General features: G+C 47.9%; 1 protein-coding gene and 1 pseudogene across 1 annotated transcript; both read right to left on the bottom strand.

Annotated features, from left to right (window-relative positions):
* Positions 1-299: 299 nt before the first annotated feature.
* On the bottom strand, positions 300-12,085 carry LOC137004442 (ATP-dependent RNA helicase DDX42-like; annotated as a pseudogene).
* Positions 12,086-12,719: 634 nt separating this feature from the next.
* On the bottom strand, positions 12,720-14,551 carry LOC137011701 (zona pellucida sperm-binding protein 3-like). The gene is made up of 8 exons (XM_067374779.1): positions 13,988-14,551; positions 13,796-13,917; positions 13,606-13,709; positions 13,357-13,534; positions 13,174-13,291; positions 13,016-13,101; positions 12,853-12,941; positions 12,720-12,787 (listed from the first exon to the last, which is right to left on the bottom strand). The coding sequence occupies exons 1-8, from the start codon at positions 14,549-14,551 to the stop codon at positions 12,720-12,722; spliced, it is 1,329 nt and encodes a 442-aa protein (XP_067230880.1).
* Between the last annotated feature and the right edge of the window lie 648 nt (positions 14,552-15,199).

A 15,199-nucleotide genomic window follows, 5' to 3' on the forward strand; every position in this document is an offset into this window, starting at 1 on the left:
AAAGTATTCAACTACTTGAAATCAGAATATTTTTCATGTTACAGTCAGAGTCAACATTTTCTCATCCTATTAGTCTCTTCAGAAAGAAACAATTTGTCTGCCACTGAACAAGTATCTACTTTAACACAACGCTTGGGCTCAAGATGCATTTGGTTACTCATCCTGCCAATTCACAGCTCTAAATGACTGAAACAGTCAGTCTGGGATGGATTTATTTAAACAAACAAAAAGACAAATAAAGACACCGCTGGGGAGACTGGGTCAGCTGTGTGTTCTGATTTAAGAACAGTTGACTGCTTTTATCTTATACACTTTAATTATCCCATCTGCTTTTCTTACGTTTGGGAGGATCAGGAACTGCAAAGCTGTCCTTATGAGTCCCTGACCTTTCCCCTCCATCTCGTTCTGACCGTCCCTCTCTGTCCCTATGGCTCCCTTCACCGTTTCGGCTATCGCCATGACGATCTCTGTCACTGTAGCGGTCCCTTTCCCCGTAGCGATCACGGTCTACCCCACTATGCCTATCACCATGACGATAATGACTATCTCCATGACGACCCCTGTCGTCAGCATTCCTATCGCTACGGGACCCCTCTTTTGAAGAAGAGCTAGAGTAAGAGTCTGAAACTGAGCTCAGGGAGCCCGCGCTACTGAAGCCTCTCATTTTGGTGCCTGAGCTGAGGGCAGGGGGCGGCGCCATGGAGGAAAATGAGGAAGAGGACGTTGGCGAGTAGGGCAGGTGGGGTCTGTCAGGCCCCTCAGGTGCTCCTGAAGGCAAAGAGCTTAGACTTCCTGCACTGGTCCACCCAGAAGAGCTGCTGGACTTTGTGGTAAGTTTAGGTGGAACACCAGATGCCGCCACAAAGTGGTTTTTATACTGAGCCTGAAGGAATGCAAGATCATGTTTAACAAACTCCATAGAATGATACATCCAACAATATCTATACTGAAAAACATGATGGCAAAAATGGTATACTGAAAAAATGGTATACTGATACTTGATATACTGAAAAATGGTGGCAAAGAGTGTTTTTTTGTTTGTTTGTTTTGTTTGTTTTACCTGAAATGCTTGCTTCAGGGCAGACATACGGTCTCCCATGGCTCCAGTTGAGGGTTTGTAGGCCTCATAGTTACCAAGAGCAGCACCGCCACTACTACTGCGCTCCTGATGTAAGATGTAACAATAAATGCATTATGTACCAGGGATTCTAAAGAGAAGGAAAAAAAAAAAAAAAAAGTAAATGCAAAGTTAGTGAAAAAAAGCAATGAAACATGCACTATGAAAAATGTATATTGTGCACAGGATGTTGTTTTACCTGCATTGCCTGGTCCATCAGGTCCTTTGAAACACTCTGATTGGCTCCCTCTAAATTGCGAACCAGGTCACCAGCAAATGAAGTGTCTTTAGTGGTGAGCAGGGTGTAAGCTACACCTTTCTCTCCTGCACGACCTGTTCTACCAATTCGATGTGTGTGTGTGTCAATGTCTCGTGCTACGTCGTAGTTCACGACTGTACGGATAGATGGAATATCCAACCCACGAGCTGAGAAATGAAAGAGAAAATTAATTTGAATGAAAACATATTTATAATAAAGGGAAAAAGTACACAATTTGAAATAGTTCCCTGAACAGATGCAGAAATAAGTAACACTAACCAGCAACATCGGTAGCTACCAATATGGGCAGATTCTTCTTCTTAAAGTCAGCAATTACTTTGTTCCTCTCACTCTGATCCATGTCTCCATGGAGCAGTCCCAGGCTATAACCTTCCTGATTCAAATTTGTAGCCAGCTCCTCGCAGTTAGCCTTTTTAGTGACAAAGACCAGCACTGAGCCAGCGGAGGTAAACTCCACCAGCCTGCGCGTCAGCCAACCCCACTTCTCTTTCCCAGACAGCAGTACCTCCACTATCTGAGTGACATCTTCATTAGCCTGGGAGGATCAGAAAACAAGTTTAAACAGACTTATTCAAATACTAAGCACAAATTCTTGTATAAGAAACAAGGGCTGCACCTCTCCTATGTCACCCTGCACAACACGGATGGGGTCGATCAAAATATCTCGTGCCAGCTTTTCAATTTTCTTCCGAAATGTTGCACTGAATAAGAGAGCTGTGAGAGATCAGAGGTCAAGAAAAGCTTGTGAGTACTGGATGGAGTCAAGCTGAAATCTAATAGAAATGCTTTAAGGCAGCACAATAATATGAATATGAAAGACACTTACTCTGTTGATCAGGTCTGACGTGGCTGGCAATGGATCTCACTTGGTATTCTGTATAATGCAGATTCAATTTAAGACAAGGCAGCACAATTGTACTTTTGTTTCTTAAAAGGAATAGTTCAGCCCAAAATGCCAAAATTCTATCATTATTTACTCACCCTCATTGTAACAGCACAATCAAAAAAAAAAACATCTAAAACTGCTAAGGAGCTGAGTGCAGGAATATCTTCTGTGACACACTAATCCTTGCATGATGTTTTATTTTGAACAGCTTTGCGCAGTCAACAAAAATGCCCTTTATATGTGAATAAGCCTAAATTAAACCTGTTGACCATATAAGTGATCATGTCTCTTAAAGGGATAGTTCACCCAAAAATGAAAATTTGATGTTTATCTGCTTACCCCCAGGGCATCCAAGGTGTAGATGACTTTTTTTCTTCAGTCGAACGCAAATTATGATTTTTAACTCCAATCGCTGCCGTCTGTCAGTCAAATAATAGCAGTGATTTGGAACTTGAACAATAAAAGTTGAAAAAACTTCCATAGACAAATCCAAATGAAACCCTGCGGCTCGTGACGGCACATTGATGTCCTAAGACACGAAACGATCGGTTTGTGCGAGAAACCGAACATTATTTATATAATTTTTTACCTCTAAAACACCACTATGTCCAACTTCGTTCAGCTTCCGGCTAGTGTGGTCTGATCGCGCTCTGACAACGGAAGTGATGTCTCACGCTCATTGAAGTATATGGGCGAGACATCACTTCCATCATCACAACGCGTTTTTTGACCTCACTAACAGGAAGCTGAACGAAGTTGGACATAGTGGTGTATTAGAGGTAAAAATTATATAAATAATGTTCGGTTTCTCGCACAAACCGATCGTTTCGTGTCTTAAGACATCAGTTTTTTCGACTCTTATTGTTCAAGTTCCCTTTCGATACTTCACTCGTACTGCGTATGGGGAAAGGTCTCCCTTTTTCCCCGCTGCTGAAGCCTTTTTCAATAACGCAGTGTAACTGCACCGTCATTGGTTCACTCATAGACAAGTTGTTGAACCAATGGCGGCGCGGCATAGCTGCGCGGCCTATGGCGACAAAGCGCGCGAATGTTCCCGCCGAAATGGGCGGGGTTAAGGGCTATATAAGCGGGCGTTTCGCCATAGGACTTCAGTGTTTTCTCCTTCAGCGACGACCTCTACTTCTCTTCGCTGATCTCCGCCTGAAGCCGAAGAAGCTCGCCGCCTTCCTGCTCTCGCCGCCGTCTGAAGAGGCTCCCGCAGCGGGCTCGCCTGGACTCGCCGGTTGAGGACAGCGCCGGCGCCCTCGCAGACTGCAGCTTCCAGCGCCGTCGCCGAGTCGCCGCCTCCCGCTTCCCGCTCCCGGCCGCTTCCTGTGCGTCCCCTGCCGCCATCCGGCGCGCCGCCTGAGAGCTTCACCCGCGGCTTAACGCCGTTCTAAAAGAGCGATTTCAGCGGTTTTAACCGCTTCCAGAGCTTCCGCGGCCCTCGCCGCTCTAAAAGAGCCACCCAATTCTTTGTCTTACGATGCCCCGCCACTCATGTGGTACGTGCAGGGCCCCCCTGCACGACGACGATGGACACAGCGAGTGTGTCGCCTGCCTGGGAAAGCCCCATGCGGACGGCGCGCTCGCTGGAGACTCATGCCCGCACTGCGAGTGCATGAGTCTCGCTTCCCTGCACTCGCGGGTCGCCTTCTTCGCCACTCGCGCCCTCCCGTCTCCTTCCTCCCGCGAGCCGGCTAGGAAGAGACAGCGGGGTAGAGCGACTCAGCGCCCGGAGTTGAGCGAGCTCATGCCGGCCCAGCCCCCGCGTGCCTCGCCCTCTCCTCCTAGGGAACTCTCTCCCGTTCTGTTCTCCCGCCCTGAGCAGCATCCCTCCGCGGAAGCAAGTGACCTCGTCTCATTCGGGGGAACGGACGACGAACAAGATGACTCCATGTCGCTTGCGGCTTCCGAAGGGGAAGGATGGGCTGGATGCCGAGCTCTTCCGCATCCTGTCTCGAGCCGTAGAGGAGCTGGACCTCGAGTGGGCCCCTCCAGAGGAGCCGTCTCGCAGCCGCCTGGACAAATGGTTCCTGCCAGGCCGCTGCCAAGCACCTCGCCAGCGTTCAGCGCCCTTCTTTCCTGAGGTCCACGAAGAGCTGACGAAGTCGTGGCGCGCTCCTTACTCCGCCCGCCTCCACACTACGCACCGCTCCGCCCTCACCGCCGTCGACGGCACCGAACAGAAGGGATACGAGCATCTGCCACCCCTAGACGAAGCGGTGGCTGCTCACCTCTGTCCTCCCGCGGCTGTGGGTTGGAAAACGAAGAGGGCCCTTCCTTCCAAGCCCTGTCGCACCACTTCTACACTGGCTGGACAGGCTTACACCTCGGCGGGCCAGGCTGCCTCCGCGCTCCATACCATGGCCATATTTCAGGTCTTCCAGGCCAAACTCCTCCGCTCCTTGGACGAGTCTGGAATCGACGCGCCGGCTTTCAAGGATCTACGCAGCGCCACTGATCTTGCCCTGCGAGCCACGAAAGCTACGGCCCAGGCCATTGGTCGTTCCATGGCCAGCCTGGTCGTGTTGGAGCGCCACCTGTGGCTCAACCTTACGGAGATCAAGGATCTAGACAAGACGGCCTTCTTAGACGCCCTGGACTCACCTTCTGGTCTCTTCGGGCCTGCAGTGGAAGGCTTCACTGAGCGCTTTACTGCCACGCAGAAATCGTCTCAGGCTATGAGGCATTTCTTGCCAAAGCGCCCCAGCTCCGCTTCTGCGTCTAGCCGCCCCAGGACTGCGCCGGCTCAGCAGAACAAGCCAGCCCCACCTGCAATGCCACCCCAGGAGCATCGCTCCCTTCCCGAGACGCCAGGGACCCCGGCCCAAGATTGTGCTGGACCCGGTGCCTCCGAAGTCGTCCTGATTCGTCAGGAAGGAAGAGGATGGGGGATCGTCCCGTTACGACCGGACCGCCCCAAAAGCTCCCACGAGTAATTTCCCCTCCGCCTCGTTTATTTCCGGGCGTGGGAAACATGCTCCAAGTGACAGCTGGGCCCACACCTGTTGCGCCCACTCCAAACGCCGTTTTCACGGCGAACTATATTTTACCTCATCACAAAAAGAGCAAATTTCCTCTTCCACCCCTCTCGGTGTACGACCCCCTCAACGGCGGTCTGTCACCAAACATCATTCAACCCCTTGCCACTCGGGCCGAGGCCTGGCAGGCCATCCCCGATGTGTCAGAATGGGTTATGGGGATCGTAAACCAGGGCTACTCGCTCCAGTTTGCACGACGGCCCCCTCGCCTCGCCGGGGTGCTTCAAACATCGGTCAATCCGGACAACGCTCATGTCCTCCGGGCCGAAGTTATGTCATTGCTGGAAAAGGGAGCTGTGGAAACAGTTCCCCCATCAGAGAGCGAGACAGGCTTTTACAGCCGCTACTTTCTGGTCCCCAAAAAGGATGGCGGTCTCAGACCCATCCTAGACCTCAGACTTTTGAATCACTCCCTCATGAGACGGAAGTTCAAAATGCTGACGCTGAAGCAGATCCTGGCGCACATCTGCCCCGAGGACTGGTTCTGCTCGCTGGACCTGAAGGATGCGTATTTTCACATCCAGATAGCCCCCCGTCACAGACGATTCTTGAGACTCGCATACGAGGGGGTGGCGTACCAATATACGGTCCTGCCCTTCGGGCTGTCCCTGGCTCCTCGCACTTTCACCAAGTGCATGGACGCGGCTCTTTCCCCTCTGAGGCAGATGGGAATCCGGGTTCTGAATTATCTCGACGACTGGCTCATCTTAGCCCGTTCACGAGACGAGCTGGAACACCACAGATCCGTGCTCCTCAGCCATCTACAATGTCTGGGTCTCAGGGTCAACTTAGCCAAGAGCTCGCTATGCCCCACTCAACGAATCTCGTTTCTGGGAGCAGTTTTCGACTCGGTCCGTATGACGGCAGTAGTCTCGCCAGAGCGCGCCCTGGCAATTCAGCAGCTCACGGCATCTGTCACAAACAAAGCCTATCTCCCTCTGAAGTTTTTCCAGAGGCTGCTAGGGCTGACGTCATGTCCTAGTTCGGTCAGACAGTATGACTGTGGTGTCATACTTGAACCACCAAGGTGGTCTCTCGTCCAGCCGCTGATCCGTTTTTTGAGGGGTGCTAGGCGATTGAATCCTCCCCGCCCTCTCACTGTTCCCCCCTGGGACCTCTCGTTGGTCCTCAGGGCCTTAAAGGGAGCCCCATTTGAACCAATGGGTTCAGCCGACCTCAGGCCCCTAACGCTAAAAACCGCTCTGCTACTAGCACTAGCATCGGTTAAGCGTGTCGGCGATTTGCAGGCTCTCTCTGTGAACCCTGCATGCCTCGAATTCGGGCCTGGTGACTCTAAGGTCGTTCTGAAACCTAGGCATGGCTACGTTCCTAAGGTGCTCTCAACTCTGTTTAGAGCTCAGGTCATTTCGCTCTCTGCTCTTCCTCCCTCAGCGGACGAACTGGAGCTGGAGCTACTCTGCCCAGTCAGGGCATTGAGGACCTACATAGAGCGATCGCGGTCCTTCAGGCAGTCGGATCAGCTCTTTGTTTGTTTTGGCGGCCGCACCAAAGGGTCTCCGGTCTCGAAACAGCGCATCTCCCGTTGGGTAGTGGATGCTATTAACCTGTGCTACTCCTCACTGGGTACTAACTAATAGCTCACGGCATCTGTCACGAACAAAGCCTATCTCCCTCTGAAGTTTTTCCAGAGGCTGCTAGGGCTGATGGCTTCCGCCTCCCCGGTGCTGCAGCTCGGCCTTCTTCAGATGCGGCCTCTTCAGTACTGGTTGAAGTTCCGGGTTCCTCCCAGCGCCTGGCGGCACGGCCGCTTATGTCTCAAGGTCAATCAGGCATGTCTTCTAGCCCTGAAACCTTGGATGGATCCAGTATGGTTCGAGCGCGGAGTCCCCTTACAGGCGGTCTCACGAAGGACGGTGCTCTCAACAGACGCCTCCAACTTGGGCTGGGGCGCTGTGTGCGAGGGCAGACCGGCCTTCGGCTCGTGGAGCCACGACGAAAGCCGTCTACACATCAACTGTCTAGAGATGCTAGCAGTGATGAAGGCCCTTCAGTTCTTTCAGGCTTACTTGACGGGACGTCATGTCCTAGTTCGGTCAGACAGTATGACTGTGGTGTCATACTTGAACCACCAAGGCGGTCTCTCGTCCAGCCGCTTATGCGCTCTGGCGAAACGTCTTCTGGAATGGGCTCTTCCGAGGCTTCAGTCGCTCAGAGCGACTCATGTTCCTGGCAGGAACAATCTGGGTGCGGACATGTCACGGAGCAACATCCCCTCCGACGAGTGGATGCTCCACCCCCAAGTGGTCCTCAAGATCTGGGAGTTCTTCGGGAAGGCAGAGATAGACCTCTTCGCCTCAGAAGACAACTCTCATTGCCCAATATTTTTCTCGAAGGAAGTAGATGCTCTGGCCCACACATGGCCCAGCACGCTCCTTTACGCTTTCCCTCCGATCGCACTGATCCCCCAGGTCATCAGGCGCATCAGAGAAGACCAGCACAGAGTCCTTCTGGTGGCCCCGCTCTGGAGGAACCAGGTTTGGTCCTCAGAGCTATTCAGGCTCTCCCTGGGAGCCCCGTGGCCGATTCCCCTGAGACGGGACCTCCTCTCTCAGGCAAACAGAACAATCTGGCACCCACAGCCGGAGCTCTGGGCTCTGCACCTCTGGTCCCTCGATGGGAGCCGACTAGCCTCCCCGGGGACGTCCTAAATACCATTTCTCAGGCTAGAGCCCTGTCCACGAGACGCCTCTACGACCAGAAGTGGTCAGTCTTTGTTGATTGGTGTTCGGCACGCAACATAGACCCTGTGGAGAGTGACGTATCTTCCATACTGTCTTTCCTCCAAGAGCGCTTGGGAACGGGGCGCACCCCTTCCACGCTTAAGGTTTACGTAGCAGCCATTGCGGCGTTCCACGCTCCTATTGCTGGCCAATCAGTGGGACGAAACGGGCTTGTGATCCGTTTTTTGAGGGGTGCTAGGCGATTGAATCCTCCCCGCCCTCTCACTGTTCCCCCCTGGGACCTCTCGTTGGTCCTCAGGGCCTTAAAGGGAGCCCCATTTGAACCAATGGGTTCAGCCGACCTCAGGCCCCTAACGCTAAAAACCGCTCTGCTACTAGCACTAGCATTGGTTAAGCGTGTCGGCGATTTGCAGGCTCTCTCTGTGAACCCTGCATGCCTCGAATTCGGGCCTGGTGACTCTAAGGTCGTTCTGAAACCTAGGCATGGCTACGTTCCTAAGGTGCTCTCAACTCTGTTTAGAGCTCAGGTCATTTCGCTCTCTGCTCTTCCTCCCTCGGCGGACGAACTGGAGCTGGAGCTACTCTGCCCAGTCAGGGCATTGAGGACCTACATAGAGCGATCGCGGTCCTTTAGGCAGTCGGATCAGCTCTTTGTTTGTTTTGGCGGCCGCACCAAAGGGTCTCCGGTCTCGAAACAGCGCATCTCCCGTTGGATAGTGGATGCTATTAACCTGTGCTACTCCTCACTGGGTACTAACTACCCCATAGGAATCAGGGCCCACTCCACTAGAGGAATGGCTTCCTCGTGGGCTTGGTCCAACGGAGTTTCCATCCAAGACATCTGTGAGGCGGCCGGTTGGTCTTCGCCGTCCACCTTTGTCAGGTTCTATCATCTCAATGTCCCGACCTTACAAGCTCGGGTTCTCTCGGTGTGATTAGCGGCCTCCGACGAGTTCCGCTTCACTCCACCCCAGGAAGTATCTTCCTTAAGTGTAACCATATGTTCGGTTAGGCTTTGCCTTCTTGCTTGTCTTCTTGGCCCCCTCTTGGTTGGCCAAATGCAAGCTATATCGTTACCAGCCGTGGCACGGCGTGGTTGAATTCGTTCCCCATACGCAGTACGAGTGAAGTATCGAAAGGGAACGTACTCGGTTACTAACGTAACCTCGGTTCCCTGAGATACGGAACGAGTACTGTGTCACTTGCCGTGCCACGAGGCTGCGGCTCAGGGTCGTCGCTTCAGTCGATTGACACTGAAGTCCTATGGCGAAACGCCCGCTTATATAGCCCTTAACCCCGCCCATTTCGGCGGGAACATTCGCGCACTTTGTTGCCATAGGCCGCGCAGCTATGCCGCGCCGCCATTGGTTCAACAACTTGTCTATGAGTGAACCAATGACGGTGCAGTTACACTGCGTTATTGAAAAAGGCTTCATCAGCGGGGAAAAAGGGAGACCTTTCCCCATACGTAGTACTCGTTCCGTATCTCAGGGAACCGAGGTTACGTTAGTAACCAAGTACGTTCCCAATCACTGCTATTATTTGACTGACAGACGGCAGCGGTTGCAGTTAAAAATCATAATTTGCGTTCGACTGAAGAAAAAAGTCATCTACATCTTGGATGCACTGGGGGTAAGCAGATGAACATCAAATTTTCATTTTTGGGTGAACTATCCCTTTAAGTAGACTGAATTAAACAGTCTTTGTGGACATTTTGAAGCTTTTTTTGGTGTAATATACTGTTATGAGCAGAAGTTATTTATTCATTCATCCCATCCTGTTGTCCTGTGTTTTTTTTTTCTCTCTGTGTATGTGCCTGCATGTTTGTATTACAGATGGGCGTGGCTTGTGATAACCTGTTGGAGGCTGCGATTGGTTCTCCTCCTCACCTGATCTGAATATAAAGACCGCCCCAAACACACTGAAGGGGCCATCATTGTGCCATTGTGTCGTTGATCGTAACCTATCTCATCATTGCTTCATATCGTTTGTTAGTCTAGAGTGTCGTGCCAGAGAGATTGATTGTGAGTGATTATTTGGAGTCTGTATTTGTGAGTGTGACTGACTAGTATTTTGTTTGTTGTTATTTCTTGTTCATTCAAATCACGCCTGTTTGACTACCGATTACTGGATTCTAATACTGCTTTGTTCGCTACGGACTTCTGTAAATATTACCTGTAAATACTTTTGTATATATCTTTGCCCAGTCGAGAGATGTAGGGGGTTGGACGCCATTTTTATTTTTGTACTCATTTTCTATATTGTTTTTGGTTAGGGAGATAGGTAAGTTTAAACTGTATTTTGTTTTCTTTATTTTCAACTAGGAATTGTAGAGGTATAAAAAAAGGATTCTTTTGTTTATTTTGGCCTTGTCTGCCCCTGACACTAACCCTCTGTAAGAAGTAAAATCTTTTCTTTTAGGAATCTCTCTGGTAGTGAGACTCATTTCTTCCTCTTCCTGTTGCGGCCTAGACGGTCGTAACATATACTTTCAGTGGAAGGATGGAAATCTCTCAGATTTAAGACATGATGACAGTGTTCATTTTAGGTGAACTAACCCTTTAATTCAATACTTTGTTGACCAAACAGCAATTCTGCAATGCACTGCTGTTTTGACTTTGCTTTTAATAGGAAATAAAAATGAATGAGAAAAAAAAAAGACATTTCACACATACCAAAGCCCATATCAAACATGCGATCAGCTTCATCAAATACCAGGTAGGTCACTCGCTGCAGAGATGTAGCTTTCTTCTTCACATGATCGATCAGACGACCCTGTGTGAGAAGAGCAAACAACCAATCAGCAATAACCCCCTTGTTATTTTTAAAGCTTTTACTTGTCTTGAAAATGGTGGTTGCTATCAAGTGGCAAAAAAGAGACTATTTCTGCAATAATCTAAAAGCTAATGAAAAAAATCTTAAATTGCTTTTGGTTAAGGGAACAAGGGTGATGCAAACTTCCAGCCTACAAAATTACATCATTCCAACAACTACTGTAGGGAGATGCAGTAACAATACCTCTGAGTGATCTATAGGGGGCAGGGGCAAGATAATCTTTTTGGTAGTAGGAGCAATGGGATTCCCATCGCTGTCATAATCCACTTCTTCCTCCTCTTTTTATGACAACGATTACATATCGCATCCCTTGCAGGGTATCGCTGCAGATTGTGGCCATTTGTGTCTCCGCATCTTGTACACAATGTCCGCTTTCTAGGTCTTACCTGAGGTGATTTCCTTGTCAGCTGTCCATATTGTGGCCTCACTTGTTTTAATTTCACATTACTGTTCTGTTTAGTCTGCACACTATCCAGCTGTTCTTCACCTTTGAAGTTTGACTTGAGCAGTTCTTGTTTTTTATTTGTTCACTCTGTCAAACTCGAACAACAGCCTTCTCAAGACAATTCAGGGTCAAGTTGCAACTGTTCCGACAGCCTCTTGTCTGTCAGACCCACAAGTCTATCTCTTACCATCTCATCATGCAGATCTCCATATCCACAGTGCAAAGACAATTTTAATATCAGTCTCAGGTAATAGTAAGGTACATGTCAAAATGTTTCTGCTCACTTATGCAACTATATTTTAACCATTACTTTTATAAAATCAAGTGAAATTTACTCAAATATTGATTTTTAATCAATTTGAATTATATCAATAAATAATTAATTTAAAGACATGCATTGTACATGATGTTTGCAAACACAGCACATAACTATAATTCCCATGTCTAAAAAACACACTCTCCTCTGTAAAAACAAAAAAAAGATTTAAGTTTTGTATGAATCAGAACATGAAATCAAAGGTGTTGGTAATAATTGTAACTCAAATGACATTTGAAAAGTAGTCCTGTCCTGTCTGAATAGTGATATGTCACAGTTCAATTTCAAATGTGTGAAGTTATTTGCAGTTCAATATTTCTATAAGTTCATCAAAAAAAATGGGTAAACAGGCTTGTATTGCTATCTTAGTGAGGAAATTGCATAGACTTCCATTGATTTTAAATCAGGTCAATGATATTTTCTATCATCTAACCCAACCCCTACTCCTAAACCTACCCATCACAGAAACATAGCCATCACTAGATAAAAACATATTTTGGCTGATTTATAAGCCTTTTAAAATAGTGTGGACCAGCAATGTCCTCACTAGTGGGTTGTGAAAGTATTCCTCAATAAGTGAGGACATTTGGTCCTCACACGTAGTCAAAACAAGTACAGAGAGGGACACAGACAACAATAAATCACAGCCATGTGATAAGCTTTGTGTTCATTGGAGGCATAAGTCTCATTTAAAAAAAAAAAAAAAAAAGCCATAAATTTGTTGCCAAGGAGTATATCAAATTCTAGAGCATGTGTTTTTCAGGCAATCCATAATAGCTGACTTCCTGTTGAGCTGGTGTATAACTTAGAGCATGAAAGTTGTTAGGCCCAATGAGGTCTGTGTACCAAGTTTCATTCAAATACATGCAAGCGTGTTTGATATATAACCCCCCTGCCACACCCAGGTCATGTTGTCACTGGCCAAGCAAAACTTCACACTAGCCAGTAGTAAAGGGCTTGTGGTACCTGAACAGCAGTGAAGCCACAAACTGGATAGAAATTAAGCAAAGTGTTTGTGTGTAAGTAAAGACAAAATCACAAGCCTATTAAGACCACTTTTTATTAAGTCACCAAAAGTCACACAGCATTTCCAGTTATTTTTGGCCATAGCCATATTCCTTCACATTGATGGGGCCAACAGATGCCTTTTCCCATTGTAGACCTGAGGAACAAATGAGTAGTGAGAACCAAAGTGGTGCATGACAACAAGTTAGTGTTAGTCCATACCTGTAAGCAGCTGATCACTTGCACTTCTGATGCCACAAGTGGAGTCACAGCAGCCACACACCTGGTCAGAATCATCTGCGGACACCCAACTGACAAGACAAACCCTCAATTAAAAATTTACAACTGCCAATTTACCTGTACACTGATCTAGTGGGCAACATACCCATTAGGAGAGAATGAACAAGCTTTCTGTTCAGGTGCTGTCGGAGCGGATGCTGCAGCCACCTTCACAATGCAAGTAATGTAGACCTGCAGAGACAAATTGTTTGTGCACCATGCTACCAATTCATACAAGGAGCTGCACAACTACAGCTTACATACCAGCCCACTGTCCAATTGCTGGAACCTGAACGCATCCAGCTGAAACCGGAGCTTGTCAATTTGAGTCCGGGGCATAAAGTGAGAACTGGAGCCTGTGAGCTTAGCATCAACTAGGCACCTGGGGACAAAACACAGTTAGACATCCTACAACACTTCTGGTGGGAAACATGTTGCACAGCTTACCCATTATTCTCAATGAAGGAGTATCTGGGGACAGAAGTGACATCAGGGGCCACAGTAGCCACACAGCTGTCCACAAACACACGGACAGGAACATGGTTGTACACATGCACTGATGCTTCAAGATTTATGATGTCGCCCAGGAAGTACTGGTTAGAAGGCCTCTCAAAAGTCCAATCATCTGCAGAGAAAGAGTCTTAGCACAGGTTCAAATGCACAGGCATGATACAAACAGGTTTGGATTACACCAACCAGTCATGAGCTTGAGGGACAGGACAAAGACTTCTTCTGCAACTTTAGTTGAGGCATATGGGATCCAAGTGGGCATCAAGGCATTGCTGCTCACATTATGCATTCTGTAAGAGTTAAACAAGCAGTCATCTTATGTCAGTAAATGGTGGGATTAGCACATCCAGTGAGCCTGAATTAAACTAGTCCTCACCTTGGATAGTGACACTCAATACCAACCACCGCACCACTGCTCCTGACAATAGGAACACCATAGGAAGCCTCTTGTGGGGTGTAGATGAGGTTAAACGTATAGACAAGCTCATCCTCAGTCACCTAAAAACAACAAACATCACTCACAGGGACAGTTCAAAATACCTACGATAACATCAAAATAGAGCCCTACTGTTGATGTGCTGCTACATCCATGCAGTTCAGACTCAAAAATGAGCACTTGAGCAGAAGGATCCTCTCCAGTTGCAGCACAGCCTCCCAGTGTAAAAGCAGAAGACAACAGTGGACGCCCCGTCCCAAAGAAGTCCTCCTTCACTTCCACATATACTGAATTCTCTCCACACTGAGCCGCTACACTGTTGGGAGGGATAGGATGCGGCATCTCGAAGGGAAAGTCTGGCTGCCGTGGTTCCTCTGGTAGACTTGGAAAGCTCCACGTCAGTTTTGCCACTGGACCCTGCAACAGCTCTTTTGACTGAACACCCAGAAGATCTTGAGAAGGGTTTCCAAAGTTGGTCATGGCTGGTGTTTGAATAGGAAACCTTTGAGGTGCAAATACAGGATTATTGGGAACCAAAGACTTCCTAGAATCAGCCTGTTGAAAAACTTGAGCTAATGTCCTTGGCCTAAGCTTGGTTGGACTCAGATTGTGTGCTGCTCTTGCTCTCCATTGTGCTTTGGAAAATCCAAGTGCAAGAACAAACACCAATCCAAATCCAACCTGCCAAAACCCCATTATTGCTAAGCTTGTTTCAATGATACATTAGGGTGCTGCCATTCATATTTATACAGATGTAAATCAGCATGGCTCCACCTCACTCCACAAGCATGATGTCTTTGCACCTGCCAATTTACTCAATCAGTATGTCACAGGTGAAAGTCATTGATTCTTTATTAATCAGAGTAAAATGAAGTACCATATACAGGCATGCTGTAATAGTAGCTTAACCAAATGATTGCTTATTTTATCAAAATGACAGCCATGACAAACATCCTTTGCATCCTCCTCTTTTATTGATTCAGAAACATAGCCACATACAGAATTGTACACTACAGTATCCAAGATAATAAAGATTAGTATGTTTATAGTCAGGTTTAGATTGTAAAAAACATTCTTTGCTCACATCAACAATCTTCAAGGGACTGAAATTGAGCAGTTTAGTTCAGAACCAAAGGAATGCAAGATCAAACATTTTATTATAGATTCAATGATATGTTTTTTCCCCATTACAACTGTTATGATTAGGTTGATCAGACTGTGTGTGTGAATTTATTGTAGACATCATTCCTTCTTGAACTATACTATATGCTAGTCAGCACCAAAATACAATCTGAAGAGTCTACTAAAACTGAATTTAAAATATTAACAGGTATGAACAAAAGA

The sequence above is a fragment of the Chanodichthys erythropterus genome, chromosome 3 (genome assembly GCF_024489055.1).
Source record: "Chanodichthys erythropterus isolate Z2021 chromosome 3, ASM2448905v1, whole genome shotgun sequence".
NCBI classification, from domain to species: domain Eukaryota; kingdom Metazoa; phylum Chordata; class Actinopteri; order Cypriniformes; family Xenocyprididae; genus Chanodichthys; species Chanodichthys erythropterus.